Source organism: Macrobrachium nipponense, chromosome 2 (assembly GCF_015104395.2).
Source record: "Macrobrachium nipponense isolate FS-2020 chromosome 2, ASM1510439v2, whole genome shotgun sequence".
Lineage (NCBI taxonomy): Eukaryota > Metazoa > Arthropoda > Malacostraca > Decapoda > Palaemonidae > Macrobrachium > Macrobrachium nipponense.
Window position 1 is genome coordinate 90,579,173 of NC_087201.1, and position 17,098 is coordinate 90,596,270.

The 17,098-nt window shown below is 42.9% G+C and overlaps 1 protein-coding gene across 2 annotated transcripts in view; it reads right to left on the minus strand.

Moving 5' to 3' along the window:
- The window catches only part of LOC135220773 (protein arginine N-methyltransferase 9-like), a 140,387-nt gene that overhangs the window by 70,639 nt on the left and 52,650 nt on the right, over positions 1 to 17,098 (minus strand). For both annotated transcript variants that reach the window (XM_064258242.1, XM_064258241.1), the window contains exons 2-3: positions 15,953 to 16,047; positions 806 to 947 (exon numbers count right to left, since the gene is read on the minus strand). In XM_064258242.1, the coding sequence (XP_064114312.1) occupies positions 806 to 947; positions 15,953 to 16,018 (208 nt within the window). In that variant the 5' untranslated portion in view covers positions 16,019 to 16,047. The remainder of the gene's footprint in view (positions 1 to 805; positions 948 to 15,952; positions 16,048 to 17,098) is intronic.

A 17,098-nucleotide genomic window follows, 5' to 3' on the forward strand; every position in this document is an offset into this window, starting at 1 on the left:
ATACAATAATCAAAATATTAACAATCATCAATATATGTAGTCCAGTGCAAAAATAATGCCTGTTTTATGACAACATGGATGGTAAGAATTGGGGTGTAAATAATATTCAACATAACAGGCAAAAACATGATGATTTGCATGGTTCTGACACAATGCCTCATTTATTAGTAATTGATAGAGGGAGTCCCCCATTATCCTCAGACTCGGCTAATGGTGATCTGGTTTTATGGCACTTGTCCAGCACCATTAAAAATTGATGATTCATGGCACCATAATGTGCAGAGTTCTGGGGCATCAATAATAAAGTTATGACACCATAACATACCTAACAGAGGTGTCATTAACTGGTTATCAGCCCCATAAACCCCATAAATCACAAAGTTTCGGTTAATGGCGGTTTTTGCTTATCAGTACCTCACCGAGAACAAAACCCCCACCGATAACCGGGGACTGCATTTGTTGTAGAAGACTCCACCCACATGAAACAGAATAAGTGTTTAAATCCAATCCCTTTATTTTTGCTGTGTCACACTCAACCTATCCAAACACTAAGAACAGTTACGACACCCTGATAGGTAAAAGGTACACATGCATAACATAGTCAGAGGTCTTCTGCTTCTGTCTATATTAAAAAAGAACATCCATCTGGGCCATTCAAATTATGAAAGACGGCTCTATACTATCAATGGGATTATGAAAATATTTCTTATTTTATCATAAATATTTTTTAACTATAGGACTGAATTTTTTTTATACTGCTCTCATATCTAGGCAACAATCCTATTAAATATAGTAAAGCACTTACCAAAAACTTCCAAAAATGATGAATAATAAGCTTCCTTAAGGCTTGGCAAAGCAGATAGGGCAGAGGACAAACTTGAAAAGCTTTGGCCGAAGTTCCTTTCTTGAAGATAATATTCAAATTTACTTAAATGATGATCAGCAATCTGGAAGATATGGTTAGGTTATTACGAAAACTATGGTGATGGATTGACTATAGAATCCATTCATATCACCACAAATCCATTAGTATGTATGTGTGTCAACACTGACTGATTTGCGAATCCATGAAATCCCAGACACCACATTCCAAACAAAGAAAAAGAAGAATGTCAATTGCTCTTAGTAGATTATAGCATGTGCACCCAACCCCAAAAGTCTTAGCTGATAGCTCTTTCACTTCTTGTGTCTGCCCACTAGTTTGCCTTATATCATCTTTGGCTTTGCATTCATTTATATTTCTTTTTTCTATCTAATTTGACTTGCACAGAGTGATTTTCATAAATGAATTTCTTATTATTTGTGTGTGGGTTATTTCATTTTATTGAGTTTTCAGTCTTGTTTTCTCTGACAAAGCTAGGCAACTATAATCAACTTGATAACTGAATAACCCTATTTGGTTAACCGAGCTAAACTTTCACACTCTTGCAGGGCTTGGCCAAAAGAGCTATTCTTAGTGTTTAAAACTGGAGCATGGTATATTATTAAAGTAACTTAAATAGGAAGAGGCCAAGGGATTGGATAAAAAAGTGAAAGGCAGAACACAATAAAGCAACAGTGATCTAGTGAGCAGCCTCATACTGACATATTAAGATGAATCTAATGAAGGCTACTATTCACTGAAGTCGTCTCCTTTGTGCCAGATAGTATACTTGAAATATAAAACAAAGGCTGAGTGGACTCAATCATCCACAGTCACTGTTGCTTACCTGATGCAAAATACATCCTGAATTATGCAATGAAGTCAGGTAGGAAGATAAGTCCTACTGCCTTACAGTGTTCTGAAAGAATCTACTAAGGTACATTCCACCATGACTATTATCACAACTGGACAAGAGCACAAACCCCTGCTTCCTTCACTCATAAGCAAGAAATCTCAAATGTTCACCCTCATTCTGAAGCATCTCTCAATCAAAATACCTGAGTCCTCATGCATGGTCATGGTTATCCTCTAGTAAATTGTAGTAACACCCCAAACTTACTCGAGGTTAGGTTCCAGACCCCCTTGCGCGAGGGGAAGTTTCATGTAAGTTTGGGACAGTCTCTAAATATGGTAATAAATGCTTACTTCTAGAGTTTGAAGACTAAATATGACCCTAATTATGCTCCCTATGCATCAAGCTAACTTTTAAATAAAAGTAAAGTTACTGTAATTTCTTTTAAGAGTTAGCTTAATACATTACCCATGAAAAAAGAAATCTATATTTTTACAGGTCTCCTCAACCACTTTGCTACGCTGATTACAAGAGAGAGAGAGAGAGAGAGAGAGAGAGAGAGAGAGAGAGAGAGAGAGAGAGAGAGAGAGAGAGATAGTCTTTACATAAATATTAAGCTAACTTAATACATTACCCTTAAAAATAATAAATGGTTGGTAAAACTAGAGGACTGTGTGAAGATTGGTACATATGTGGAGAGAGAGAGAGAGAGAGAGAGAGAGAGAGAGAGAGAGAGAGAGAGAGAGAATTATTATCTTTATTATTTAATGTTACTTAATTTACACATAAATGCTTGAAAACTTATAAATGACATAAAATAATTTAACAAATACCTTTGCAGGGTTTCTCCAGGATTCGAAAATGTTGCGTTTGTGTTAGTGTGTCTGTGAAATACTCACGTATGATAATTAGTTACGTTCCAATGAAAAGTTCGCTCTTTTGTGAATTTGCACAACTTGAATCATGTAAGATTGAGGTATATTACTCTATGCTGGTTTTGGTATGCTGCAACTCAAGTTCTTCTGTTTCTGAGCAGGTATTTAGCTTCTTAAGTCTTGGCTTTCTTAGTAGACTCCTCCTTGGTACTGATGATCTAGGACTTGAACATTTTCACTTCACCTTTCTCTTAGTGTTAATCCTAGTTTTGAATGTATTTTATCTGAATACCCTGTCTGTCTGTCAACTTTGTTTACACCTTGGTCAGACTTTTTATACTATACTACAAGTCTTAGCCATAAAAGGTATTGATCATCTGTAGAACCCTTACCCTGAAGGTTTCTAAGCTGTTAGCCTCTTTCTCACAATGTGATTACTTTCAAGAATTGTTTATACATTTTACGATCCCATATCAGTTTCAGTTCCAATCCTGTTTCATGTCCTCATCATAGGTTATAAAATTGGTAGTCATTAATATGTACTGTATTTGAAGTAACTGACCATCAAAAACACAGGAGTCAGCACAAACAAGGTATCAAAGGCGTGAGCATAGAACTCTCTCTGGCAACCAAAACCAGGCTATATAATCATAACATTTGTTGGGTTGCAGCACACTCCCCCTCGGAAAGGAGTGTGGAGACTGACTTCTGTGTGTCTACAGAAAAATCACTAGTCGGACATGGAATGCTTACCAGTATCGAAATCAGTGCCAGAGAACGGGTTTCGATACTGTGGCCCCAAGTAAGGGGGAAAGGTGAAGAGAAAATAGGCCAGTCATACTCTCATATTCACCCCCAGCCTGACACGGAGCCTTCATCCTCTATTTGATACTTCCAACCTCTGAGGGCACGGAGGCAGCTAAACTACTTGCTGAGCGGCTACCACAGGACCAAGATCAGCTGTGTCAAGGTAGCTGTGGGTACAATCTCGAAGGTAGAACCTGGTGGAGGTGGAAGGGCGAGACCATGTGCTGGTTTCTATCACCTGGGTTACAGAGAGGTTCTTCCTGAAGGCAAGAGATGTGCTCATTCCACACACATCATGAGCCTTCACTCGACTAGTACCAGCAACTGAAGAAGAGGGAGGGGAGAGGGCACGGCAAACACCTCTCAAATCCAATGTGAAATGGTATTTCTCGTAACCCTCTTCTTTGAAGGACCATTACTCACAAAAATATGGTGTAAGCTGGGTCGAGCAGAGTTGGTCCATTGGAGATAGTGCCTCAGTTCTCTCAGAGGACAGAGAAGTTACCGTGCTCAGGTTTAAAACCTGAAACAAAGAGAACCGAGAATCGACCTGGGCCGGATTCTGAGTTTTCACAACAAACTCACGGACAAAGCTGAAGCAAGCATTAGTCCAGCGCTCAGTATGAGCGACAGCATAGGCTAGGCCATAAAGCTCACTGACTCGCTTGAAGGAAGCAAGGGCAAGAAAATAAACCGTTTTCAGGGTGAGATCCCTGTCAGATGCACGGGACAACCGTTCATAAAGAGCTCTCTTCAAAGACCTGGGGACAGCAACGATGTCCCAGGGAGGAGGCTTCACCAATACCAGAGTGCAACCCTGTTCAAAGCTTTGTATAAGCATAGAAAGTTCCTCCGAGGAAGGGAGATCGATTCCTTTCAGTCTGAAGACTTGGCTCAAGGCCGAACGATAGCCTTTTACTGCCAAGACCGAAAGCAGCTTCTCTCTACAGAGATAGAGTAAGAAGTCGGCAATCAAGGGGATAGAGGCTCCAAGAGGAGAGCAACCTCTCCAACGACACCAAACACGGAAGATGGCCCACTTGGTCTGATCAACAACGTTAAGGACTTCCTGAGATATCCTGACATTGCTGTCACAGCCTCTCGCAAAAAGTCTTTCGGTGTAAGGAGCCGCTGGATAACCTCCACACATGAAGATGTAAGAAGCTCACTGCATCGTGGAGGATCCTCACATGTGGTTGACACAGGAGGCCGGGGCGTGGTGGCAGCACTCTCGGAGTCCCTACCAGCAGAAGTAGAAGGTCTGGGTGCCATTCTAAGGGTGTTTCGAAATTAGAGCCCCCGCCCTCTACAGCATAAACTAAAATTGATATGGACAAAAACAAAAGTAATTCAGAACAGGTATTTATTCAAGTTTCTCTCTGAGTGTTTAATATTTTGTGCGGCCTCCATCTGCCTGTACCACAGCCTGCATTATTGAGGAGTATGAGCGAATTGCAAAAAAGCTGAGACTCAAACTCCATTTCCCTGAGCACTTTGCTCACCTATCTTTGCAGGTCATTGAGGCTTGGTATACCATCATAGTTCACTGTGTGCACTTCAACACAATTCTTTAGGATACCTAGTACCAATGTTTTTACACACATTAAGGTCAGGGGAGCTACCTGGAAATTCGCTTGATGAGAAGAAATCGATATCACTGTTTCGAAGTAGCTCCTGTGTCTGAAGAGCCTTGAAACATGGTGCCTCTATCATGCAAAAATGTGACTTCTTCAACAGATAACACATTTTCAGGATCTTTGAGGAATAGAAATACTCCACCAGTAAGCACAGTTTCTCTGAAGTATTCGCCATTCCATGAATGTCCTTTTTCTTTGATGATTCATATTAACCGTTCGGCTGTGAAACAGATAAATTCCCAAACATTCAGGAAATTTCACAACTTGGCGATAGCGCACATCATCACTGATATCATCCAACTTTGCAGCCCAAATGACGAAGAATTCATCTGATGCGGCAACATGGAGAAAGCCGGCTTCATCTCAATCTTTAAGAAATGAACCACAAAACCATGCATGGTCTTCTCTCTGTTGCTGAGTGATGCTGGGCTTGCTGTTAACATGAAATGGCTTGATACCAGATTTTTTAAACTCACAATATACAGCACTATAACTTCTCTTCTTTCCCCTTTTTGTTTCTAGTTCAAGCGCCAATTTACGTAAAGACTTTCTTGGTCTACCCACTGCCTCAGCTATGATGTCTTTTGACTCCTGAGAAAGGACTTCAGGCCTTCCAAGATTCTCACTCTTTTCACGATGACAGTCGTGTATTTTTGTTCCAGTTTCTTTTAACAAAGGATTCATCTCTTTTAATGTATTTAACTATCCAGGAACGTGAAATGAAGGATGCTCCAGCATCCCTGGCCTCTCTGAAGGTTATAGCCCTGATTCGGTCAATCCATCTGATTTCCTCAGAGTTGTTAGCAATGGCCATATCTAACTCCGTCACTCAGTCTGAAAATGCAAGAAATGTAAAATGAAAAACAGCTTAATAGAAACTTAAGATAATGTACTTGGAGATAGGCTATGGCAGAAAACTTCATAACTTTCCTTGAGAGGGACGGGGAGGTATGGCGGGTCTCTTGCCTGTGACCAACACTCCTTTAGCCTACACTGAAAAGACTGCAGGTGAAGATGCCCATGAGGAACTAACTTTTCTAGTGACGACAGGTGACCGATCACAACTTGCCACTGCTGAGCTGACTGTTCCTGTCGTGACAGGAACCGTCTGGCTGCCTCCCTGAACCTGCTGATCCGCAAGTCTGCGGGGAAGACTTGTGCTGCTACCGTATCAATCAGCATGCCCAGGTACTTTATCCTCTGCTTGGCTGCTTGGGTACGAGATCTGACTTCTCTACATTCACCACAATCCCCAGATTGCGGCATAAGTCGAGGAGTCGATCTCTGTCCTGTAGCCAATCATCGAGATACGTACTTCATCAAACGTGTCCCGACTGACTGGGCCCAAGACAACACCAGAGTGAACACTCACGTGAACACCTGTGGGGCGGTTGAGAGACCGAAACAAAGTGCTCTGAATTGGTACACCATCCTGTCGAGGATAAAACGGAGGTACTTCCTGGAGGATTGGTGGATGGGTATTTGGAAATACGCATCCTTCAGGTCCACCGAAAGCAGGAAATCCTTCTCCCTGATGGAATAGAGCACTGAGCGTGCTGTTTCCATCATGAACCAAGTCTGGCGAACAAAATGGTTCAAGGGAGAGAGATCTATCACTAGTCTCTCAGCCCCCTGTAGACTTCTCCACCAGGAAGAGACGGCTGTAGAAACCCGGTGACTGATCTCACACGATCTCCACAGCTCCTTTGCTCAGCATGGTCTTGGCTTCTTGAGTCAGTGATATGTCCCTGGCAGAACTGGGGATGTACGTCTGAAGGTGGACCGGGTGTGAAGTGAGGGGTGGCCTCAACTCGAAGGGCAGTAGGTATCCCTCCCAAAGGACATCCACTACCCAGGTCTCAGCTCTGTAGCGCTGCCCCAAGTTGCCCAATGGCTCGCCAGGAACCCACCCACTTCCGGCAGCAGAAAAGGGTGAATGCCATCCCTAGCGTTTCCCTCTCTTCCCCTTTTGCTTAGCCACTCTCCCGTGAGAGGAGGAGGCTTGAGAGGAGGGCTGACACTCACTTCTCGAAGCAAAAGAGGAAGACTGGGTCTTTCCTCACACTACCCTCGACGGTGCTAGCGTCTTCAGAGCAGAGGAAGCTCTAGCCAAGCTCCGAGGCTTGGCCACAGTTGATCAAGACTGCCCAGAAGTCTTCTAAACTGCCTGGTGTACTAGGCGGTCACTGTCCTCAGTTCTCCGCTTTTCCACCGCAGCGTCCACCATCTCTCTGGGGAAGAGAGAGGAGGAACCCAGCCACGGTCCGTTACGTAGACCCAACGTTACCTCTCCACCAGCCGCTCTGGTTACCCGAGTCAGGACTGAGTCCCGTCTTCTCAGAACCAAGTTGGCCCACAGGTTGGCCGTCTGGTGGGCGAGGTAGGAGATGGCCCTATCTCCAGATTGGCAGAGTCTCCCGAACGCAGAGTCTTCCTCGGGAACGATAGGTCCCAAGGAGGCTGCGACTCTGGATACTGTGAGGGACCACAGATCCAGCCAGGAGACGGCCTGGAAAGCTGCCATGGCAGTAGATTCCAGGGCTGATGCCTCTTGTAGTGAGAACCAGAGGTTCTCAGACAACAGGTAATGAAGAGGCACTCCCACAGTTAGCCAAGCTATCTCCAGATCAACCTGCTTGGTCGGCAACGAGTCTACCAAAGGCACATAGAAACGCCGCTGGCGAGGCAGAGGAGGGGGAAGCAGCTTGTCCAACCTGCTGGATCTGAGTGAGTCCTCCTGTCCGACAACAAGAGCATTCACTTGGTCCAACATACCGTCGGCCAAGGTGGACCGGGGTTAGTCCCACCGTCGCTCTGGGTTCCTTCTTAGGCACCCAGAACAACTAACCTTGATGGAGAGTCAGAGGGAGTAACCACCAATCCTTCCCCAAGGTCGTTGCGCTGACGAATCAGCGCAATGACCACTGCAAAGGACCTCTAAATCTCGAGGGTGATCGCGTCCTGAGGCGATGGACCATCAGATCCATCTAGGCTGATCACCTCCCAAGACACTCTTCTTTCAGGAGGAAGAACCTCGCCAGATCTCTCGTGGTCTCCTCCAACCACTTGAGCGTACAATCTGCTGGGTCCAAGGACCAAGCCAGGATCGTAGGCTCTCGTGGCCAGACCATAAGGAGTGCACTCCTCGCAGTCACTCCTGTTCACCTTGCTCCTCCCAGTGTAGCCCGAGGTTGAAGGAACAGGTGAGGAAGACTTGACGCTCCTGCCCTGCCTACCAGCAGAGCCGGCAGGCTGGGAGGACTGCAGGCAATCGCCAACCCGCGGTGGCGATTGAGCTGCAGGTCTGGGCCAGCTGTCTCTATGCGGAGACCGAGGACGGTAGCGTCAGTCTCGTGCATCAGGGGAGCTGCTACTAGTCGTGTGAGCCACAGTACCAGAAACAGCCGAGGCTGGTCCTGGTGACCGGGGGGGACCTCTTCCCAGCCTCAACACATGAACAGTCTGGTGGGACTGTCACGTCAACCTTGGGAACTGGGGGATTGCTGCGAGAGCGATTGCCAGTCTGGCGAGAGTCACCTGAGCGACTCTTGCCAACCTTCCATTCCGTGCCTGGATCCTTACGTTGAGTATGCTCAGACGTCTGGTTCCTGAGGTGATCGTACACTCGGTGACGCAAGCGAGCGAGCAGCCGAGACAGTTCCAGGTCCAGAGGTAGAACCTCTGGAGCCAGGAGCAGAGGTACCAGACGGGCCCCGTTCCCGGAGGAACGGAGGAATGGGAGGACCAGCAGAAAACCCATCTGTCCCGCCAGAGTGGGACAGACCCTTAGAAGTCTCAGAGTGAGACTTCTTGAGGGGGGGGGGGGGGGGGGGGGTGGGGGGGGGGGGGGGGGGGGGGGGGGGGGGGGGGGGGGGGGGGGGGGGGGGGGGGGTGCAAGGCCACCTTCTTCTTCCTCGGCTGGGGGGCCTTGGAAGTCAAAGGGGAAGAGGCAGCAGAAGACGACGACACCTCCCTCCTTCCTGGACTTCTTCGCCAGCTTCTTCGAGACAGCAGACAGGTCCTCCATCCATGATGGAACTGGGGCAGTTGCAGTGGCAACACGACCCAACTCCTCCTGTCCGGAGGGACCTGCAGGGGCAGCAGCATTTCCACGGGCAGGAACGGAGGCTGCAGGTACGGCGACAGATACAGGAGGATGGTACAAGGGAGAGCTCTTCGGGCACTCAAAGTCAGGGGATGGGGCAAGGACAGCAAACCCAAGTGGAGGAGGTACCATCTCCCTCTGGGGCACGTGCGGCAGCGGGGCTTGTACTGCGGCTGAAGGGGTGACCGTAGTCACATGCTGGGTGTACACAAGGTGCGGTGGAGCAGCATAACCTGGTGTTGATGCGGTGGAGCAGCATAACCTGGTGTTGACACAGTTGTGGTTGTCCTCATAGCCACCCCATGAATGGCCGGGGCTGCAGCCAGGTGATGAACCAGCCCCTGGATACTCCGAGTACCTGGAAGACTCAAAGATCGCTACAACTGCTGGAGATCTCCAACCGCAGAGGCAGACACACCTGGAGAAGCAAGAGTCAGGTTAATAGGGGGGGGTTCCTGTTCAATCAGAGGGAGGAAGGATCCCACCCTGAACGGACAGAAGAGCCCGAGTACAACTCAAGGTCGGGGTGTCCCCCTCCTTCCTCTGCACTCGACAAATCAAGCGAAGAGGCAGAGGGGGACACGTCCCCCGAAGGGAAGAAAGCCATTGGCGATAGTTGACGAGGAGGAAGGAAAGATGAATGATGACCTGTCGGTCACCAAGGGTGTCAAGGGAGAGCTTTCCGACATCTTGGAGGCCTTACGCGGCTTCTTCCTCTTCTCATACAACTCCCACTGCTCCTCCGACCAAGAGACAAACAATACAAGTAAGAGACCAAGAGCATTCACGCCCTTGGCATCTCGAACATAAGGGCTGAGGGTCCACGGTCTCATTGGACCTAAAAGCCCCACACTTACGGCCTCCCACTCCAGGGCACACTCTCCAGTTGGATGGGGGGCGAGGGGCCTTCTCCAATTCATGGGACTGCATGTCTATCAGCGATGCACTTCAACAAAATAATGAAAACAAAATAAATACAGAGTACTTACATTCACTTCCACACTATAGTATTCTAACACAAACAGGTTGAAATGAGGTAATCAGCTTTGGTAATTTCACGACAGAGGCAGGCAGAGAGGCGAGCACACATCTCCACCCGACAGCGGTCGAAAGCAAAGTGGTATGTTTACCTCCAGTCGGGCGGGATTCCCGACCATCAGACAAGCAGTTACTGCTTAACTACCTTGTTAGTAAATCTTACGACCAATCCAGATGGTGCTGAATAGTAATTCCTTATGTAAAGGACCTCCGGTTTATATAACGTATCGGAACAGAACAAGGTTTTAGTTCATTAACCCTCTTACGCCGACTGGACGTATTTTACGTCGACATTTTTTGTCTCCCGTGTGCCGACTGGACGTATTTTACGTCGACTTACAAAAGTTTTTTTTAAAATTCGCGGAAAAATACTTATAGGCCTACCAGCCTAAAACTTTTGAATCATGCGCCTTGGGGGATGCTGGGAGTCCACGGATCAAGGTGTTGTTTTGTTTACAATCGTTACGCAGGCGCTTAAGAGCGAATTTCTTTCTTGCCGCACTAAAAAGTATATGTGACACATCTCGGAAATAATTTCGTCACTTTGACATAATTTTTGTACCATTGTAAATTAGCCGTTACATGAAGTATTATATATGAAAATGTGCGCATTTTTATGTAGAATACAACAATAAAATACTCACGATTGTAGCTTTTATCAGTTTTGAGATATTTTCATATAAATAATGATAAGTGCAAAAATTTCAACCTTCGGTCAACTTTGACTCTACCGAAATGGTCGAAAAACGCAATTGTAAGCTAAAACTCTTATATTTTAGTAATATTCAATCATTTAACTTAATTTTGCAACTAATTGGAAGTCTCTAGCACAATATTTCAATTTATGGTGAATTTATGAAAACACTTTTTCCTTACGTCCGCGCGGTAACTCTTCCGAAAAAAATCATACATGCGATTGTGGTAATGTTTGCACCATTTTAAAATTAGCCGTTATATAAAGTTTTATATATGGAAATGTGCGCAATTTCATGCACAATACAACTAAAAACAACCCATGGTTGTAGCTTTTATCAGTTTTGAGGTATTTTCATATAAATAACGATAATTGCCAAAATTTCAACCTTCGGTCAACTTTGACTACCAAAATGGTCGAAAAACGCAATTGTAAGCTAAAACGCTTATATTCTAGTATTATTCAAGCACTTACCTTCATTTTGCAACAAATTGGAAGTCGCTAGCACAATATTTTTATTTATGGTGAATTTTATGAAAAAAAAATATCATTTTCTACGTCCGCGCGGTAACTCTTCCGAAAAAATCATACGTGCGATTGTGGTAATGTTGCACCATTTTTAAATTAGCCGTTACATAAAGTTTTTTATATATGAAAATGTCGCAATTTCATGTAGAATACAACTAAAAATAATTGGAATGGTTGTAGCTTTTCTTATTTTTGAAATATTTGCATATAAATCATGATAAATAGAAAAAAACCACGTTCGGTTCAACTTTGACTCTACCGAATGGTTCGAAAAACGCAATTGTAAGCTAAAACTCTTACATTCTAGTAATATTCAGTCATTTATCTTCATCTTGAAACAAATTCGAAGTCTCTAGCAAAATATTTAGATTTATGGTGAATTTAAAAAAAAATCTTTCCTTCCCTCCGCGCACGGATTCTCCGCCACAAATCTCCGAAATGCGTACATACCATTCTCGGAATATTTGCTCCGTTTCATATTAGGCATTTCATAGAGTTTTATATATGAAAATGTGAGCAATTTCATGTAGAATAAAACGAAAAATATTTGCAGGTTGTAGCTTTTCTTATTTCCGAAATAATTGCATATAAAAAATATATATATAAAAAAATTCAACATTCGGTCAACTTTAACTCGTCAGATATGGTCGAAAACTGCAATTGTAAGCTAATCCTCTTACAGTATAGTAATATTCAATCATTTGTCTTCATTTTGAAAGAAATTGGAAGTCCTCTAGGACAATATTTAGATTTATTTGTGAATTTTTGAAAAAAATATTTGTTTTTACTCCGTGCGTTACGAATTCATGCATTATTTTGTGATAATAGTTTCTCTGTGTTGCTTTTTATCGTTTTACAATGTGTTATATACCAAAAATGGAAATCGCAATTTAGTGTACATTACAACGAAAAAAAAGGTAAACCTTGGTTACCTGTAACTTTAAAAACCGTTTTGCGTACAGCGCAATTTGAATACAATTATATATGAAATTTCGTTTTTGCGCTATCATATATCGCATTATTTATATATGATAATGATAATTTTTTTCATTTCTGATGGTTGCATACTAAACTTCAGCCAATGACAAAAAAAGGAGCCAAAAATGAACTCTTAATCTTGAAAACTAAGCGCACTGTGATTTTTTGAAAAAAATATTTTTTCCGCTTCCGCGCTCACTCTGAAACACCTCCGGCACACGGGAGACAATTTTTTTTTTACTGCTTCGGCGTAAGAGGGTTAATACCCAAAAAGGAATATGAAATTCAATTTGCTCTAATAAGCCGAGTTAGTGAAGGAAAGAGAGTAGCTGCGTAGGAAGGAGTTCCCTGTCTCACCTGACACAGTGCCTCAGGCTACGATCTATGAACACAGGATCCTCATTTATGATTAAATTATGATAAATAACATAGTTTTGGTTTATCAATACCCAAAAAGAAATATAACATTCATAATAATCATAATTCATTAACATTGTCTTTGTAAAAATACAAAGAAAAACTTTGAACACCCGTGTCTCAAAACTATACTTACTGACCTTCAAACTCTATCTTCTCCCTTAGTTTTGAAGCTATAGCATTGAAATTTGGTAAATAACTTAGAAATACATTATAGAACAATCAAATGAAGCCTTTTTTCCAATTTTTGTTTCATTTTTTTCTTAAATTTTGTTCCTTATATCTAGCAAAAAAATTACTTTTAGAAAAATAAAAAAAACTCTTCATTTGATTGGAGGTCTACATCAGGTCTATGTAAGGTAGTAATCGCAGGTCTTAATATTATGTATAAGGGAGGAGATAGAATTTGAAAAATGGTTATTTTAAGGATAAATTACCCTGGCATCACAAAACCGGAGGTCAGAGGCGAAAATCATATGTGGTTTGGAGATGACCCAAGTCACTTTATTAACCCTTTAACACCAATTGGACATATTAAACGTCGACATAAATTGTCTGTCGGGTGCCGATTGGACGAATAGTACGTTGATAATAAAAGTTTTTTCAAAAATTTGCGGAAAAATACTTATAGGCCTACCAGGCAAAAACTTTTGAATCACGCGCCTTGGGGGATGCTGGGAGCTCACGGATCAAGGCGTTGTTTTGTTTACAATCGTTACGCAGGCGCGCAAGCGCGAATTTCTTTTTTCTCGCACTAAAAAGTATCAGTGATCGAAGGTTGATATTTTGGCACTTATCATTATTTATATGAAAATATTTCAAAACTGATAAAAGCTACAACCATGGGTTGTTTTTAGTTGTATTCTACATGAAATTGCACACATTTTCATAGATAAAACTTTATGTAACGGCTAATTTAAAATGGTGCAAACATTACGACAATCGGACGAAAAAATTTCTGATTTTTTCGGAAGAGTTACCGTGCGGACGTAAGGAAAAAAGTTTTTTTCATAAATTCACCATAAATCAAAATATTGTGCTAGAGACTTCCAATTTGTTGCAAAATGAAGGTAAATGATTGAATATTACTAGAATATAAGAGTTTTAGCTAACAATTGCGTTTTTCGACCATTTTGGTTGAGTCAAAGTTGACCGAAGGTTGAAATTTTGGCACTTATCGTTATTTATATGAAAATATTTCAAAACTGATAAAAGCTGCAACCATGAGTTGTTTTTTGTTGTATTCTACATGAAATCTCACACATTTTCATATATAACACTCCATGTAACGGCTAATATAAAATGGTGCAAAAATTATGTTAATGATGAAATCATTTCCGAGATGTGTCGCTGATGCTTTTTAGTGCGAGAAGAAAGAAATTCGAGCATGCGCGCCTGGGTAACGATTGTAAACAAAACAAAGCCTTGATCTGTGAGCTCCCAGCATCCCCCAAGGGGCGTGATTCAAGTTTTCACCTAGTAGGCCTATAACTATTTTTCCGCAAATTTTTTTAAAAAAAACTTTTTTTCGTCGACGTACCATACGTCGGTTCGGCACCCGACAGACAATTTTCATCAACGTTTAATACGTCCAATCGACGTTATAGGGTTAATGTTAAGACCTCAGGTTTGTTAGCTATGAAAAATACAAACTGATTAAAAATTTCTCATTTGTTCATACATGGAACAAACCTTTCACTCTTAACAATGGGATAGACTTATACTTGGAGGGAGGTACAAGTACCCTGAACCAGATATGGGTTCAGCCCACCTGATCACCCTTCCTAGAAGATAAGAGTTCTAAAGAAGGGAGTCTTAGCACTCCACCACTGATGGCTCATCAGAAACACAACTGAGACCATCTCAGAAACTGCATGAAGGAAGGGGAATGCACTCTTGTTCCTTGGACTGCTAACGGGGAAGCAGAGAAGCATACTCGGCAGAAGAAAAATGCCTTTCCACTGGCCAGGATGCACATATAGTAAGCACCAATTATGCCTCTTTTCCACACTGGAGTCCAAGTCACTGTATGACAATGCATGCACATCCATATAGAAGCCTTTCCAGTGGCTGTCTGCCAAGTCCTTGGATTTATGGTCAACAGGCTTGGTTAAGGAAGCAACTACCCATGGGCAAACTGCACCCAACCCACCTTGGACACCCAGTTTGCCTCCTCCCAGGTTTAGGGAAATTTGACTTGGACCTTTGCCTAGGAGCATCAGTGGGAAAAGTAGTCACCCCCTCCACAGACACTGCAATTGCATCAACACCACTAACACTCATTTTGTCCATAAGGACCTTAATTAACAGAAGCCCCAATTTGGGCTACAATATTTACCAAAAGACTGAATTTCTGGTCTACCCTGGCTTTGAGGCTGGCGATGGCACTGGGTTCAGAGGAATGGGAGCCAGGTAACGGAGTAGCTGGAAAAGTCAGTCACAGGGCCAGTAAAGAAGTCATAGGCATAAAAGGCACAAGTGAATTAGCAATATCCAATTTCTGAGAGGAATCCTGGCTAGCGTAACCCCTAGCTTTGGCTCTCGCAAGACCTTTCATTGCCTGTCTCTGAAAAGGTGAGCTTCAAAAATTTTTTATTTCCCCTGATCCCAATCTTTACATTAGTCACATTTAAAATCAAAAGAACAAATCTGCCCTCTGCAATGACAACATGTAGTGTTAGAGTCGTATTTCAATGAAGTCAGTCTGGTGTTGCACAAATGCTACAATACCAGGTACTACTCAAACTAGAGTCAGATATTAATAAGGTCACTATCAGTGCAAGTCTTATCAGTGCCAACTAAGGGCTACCGAACAGAAGGAATACTTCACCAAGGACAGCGAAAAGCACAAACATCCGGTGAAAAACCAAACAAGAGCTGCTCAAACAACTGATGATCAGTCATTACCAGCAAAAATGAATTGGGCTCTTTAGCAGTGGTATACCTATTATTCCCAGAAAGTGTGTGGGGCTAGTTACCTACACCAAGACAAAAGAACGCTACTATGAATTTCAAATTCTGAGCTGCTGCAATAGTTAAAAACTTATAGCTATGTAATTACTCTTTAAGTTACTCATATGAAAGTCATGGTTTACAAAATGTATTAGAGTACAAATAGGTATCGTACTTCACAAAGTAATAACATACTATCCACAAACCTCAGTCTTAGTTAGGGTTGTTCCAGACTTCCTTCTCTTGAACTTACTAGTTTCATCATCAGACATAATTTCTAAATTTTCCCAGATATCATTACCTGAAACAGAAAAATCCAAGAACTGTCAGGCAAAAGTAACACAAAAACTCAAAGATGGCACAGTATACTTCAGACTCAGATCTACACAATACACTTAAACATGAAGTAAGTGTTTCAATATCCAATAAGAGGTACAGTAGCACCTCAGGATACGAAATTAATCTGTTCCGAGGCGGCCTTCGTAACCTGATTTTTTCTTATCTTGAACCACATTTTACATGTAAAATGATATTGTTATGATACAATAAAGTTCTGTACATACTTACCTGGCAGATATATACTTAGCTATAGTCTCCGACGTTCCCGACAGAATTTCAAATCTCGCAGCACACGCGACAGGTAGGTCAGGTGGTCTACCCTTCCCGCCGCTGGGAGGCGGGTGTATGAAACAATCCCGTTTTCTAATCAGATTTTCTCTTCCACCTGTCTCCTGAGGGGAGGCTGGGCGGGCCATTAATCGTATATATCTGCCAGGTAAGTATGTATACAAAACTTTATTGTATCATAACAATATCATTTTAGTACATGAACTTTCCTGTCAGATATATACTTAGCTGATTGGCACCCTTGGTGGAGGGTAAGAGACAGCTAAACAATATAGAAAAGGGAAACAACACATGTTGTAGGATATAAAAACCTTGGTTCTTACCTGGTTAGGCAGAAGACTTCATGGATACTGTCTATGAGTCTGCATTGCCTGAAGAGCTTCAGCGAGGGCGTGACCTGTTGCTGAAAGACTCTTCGGATCTACCAAAGGGATTTCTCATCCAGTTACATGGCAGAATCCAAGTAGGATCTTGTCAAAGGGGTTCGCCCGCTTACATGACAGAACCTGTCCACTACTATCACAAGGAGCCAAAACAATCCAGACCACCTAACCAATCTAACCCGTGTTAGATCTAAGACACGAAAGAGATGCCTACCCGCATCCTCTTTCATACAATCATAAAAACACAACCCAAACAGGATTAAAAAATAGCTAAACTAAAAAGGATACGTTTCAGCTCCCTGCCCCAGCACCGAATCCGCAGATACATAGGGTCCTAAGGCG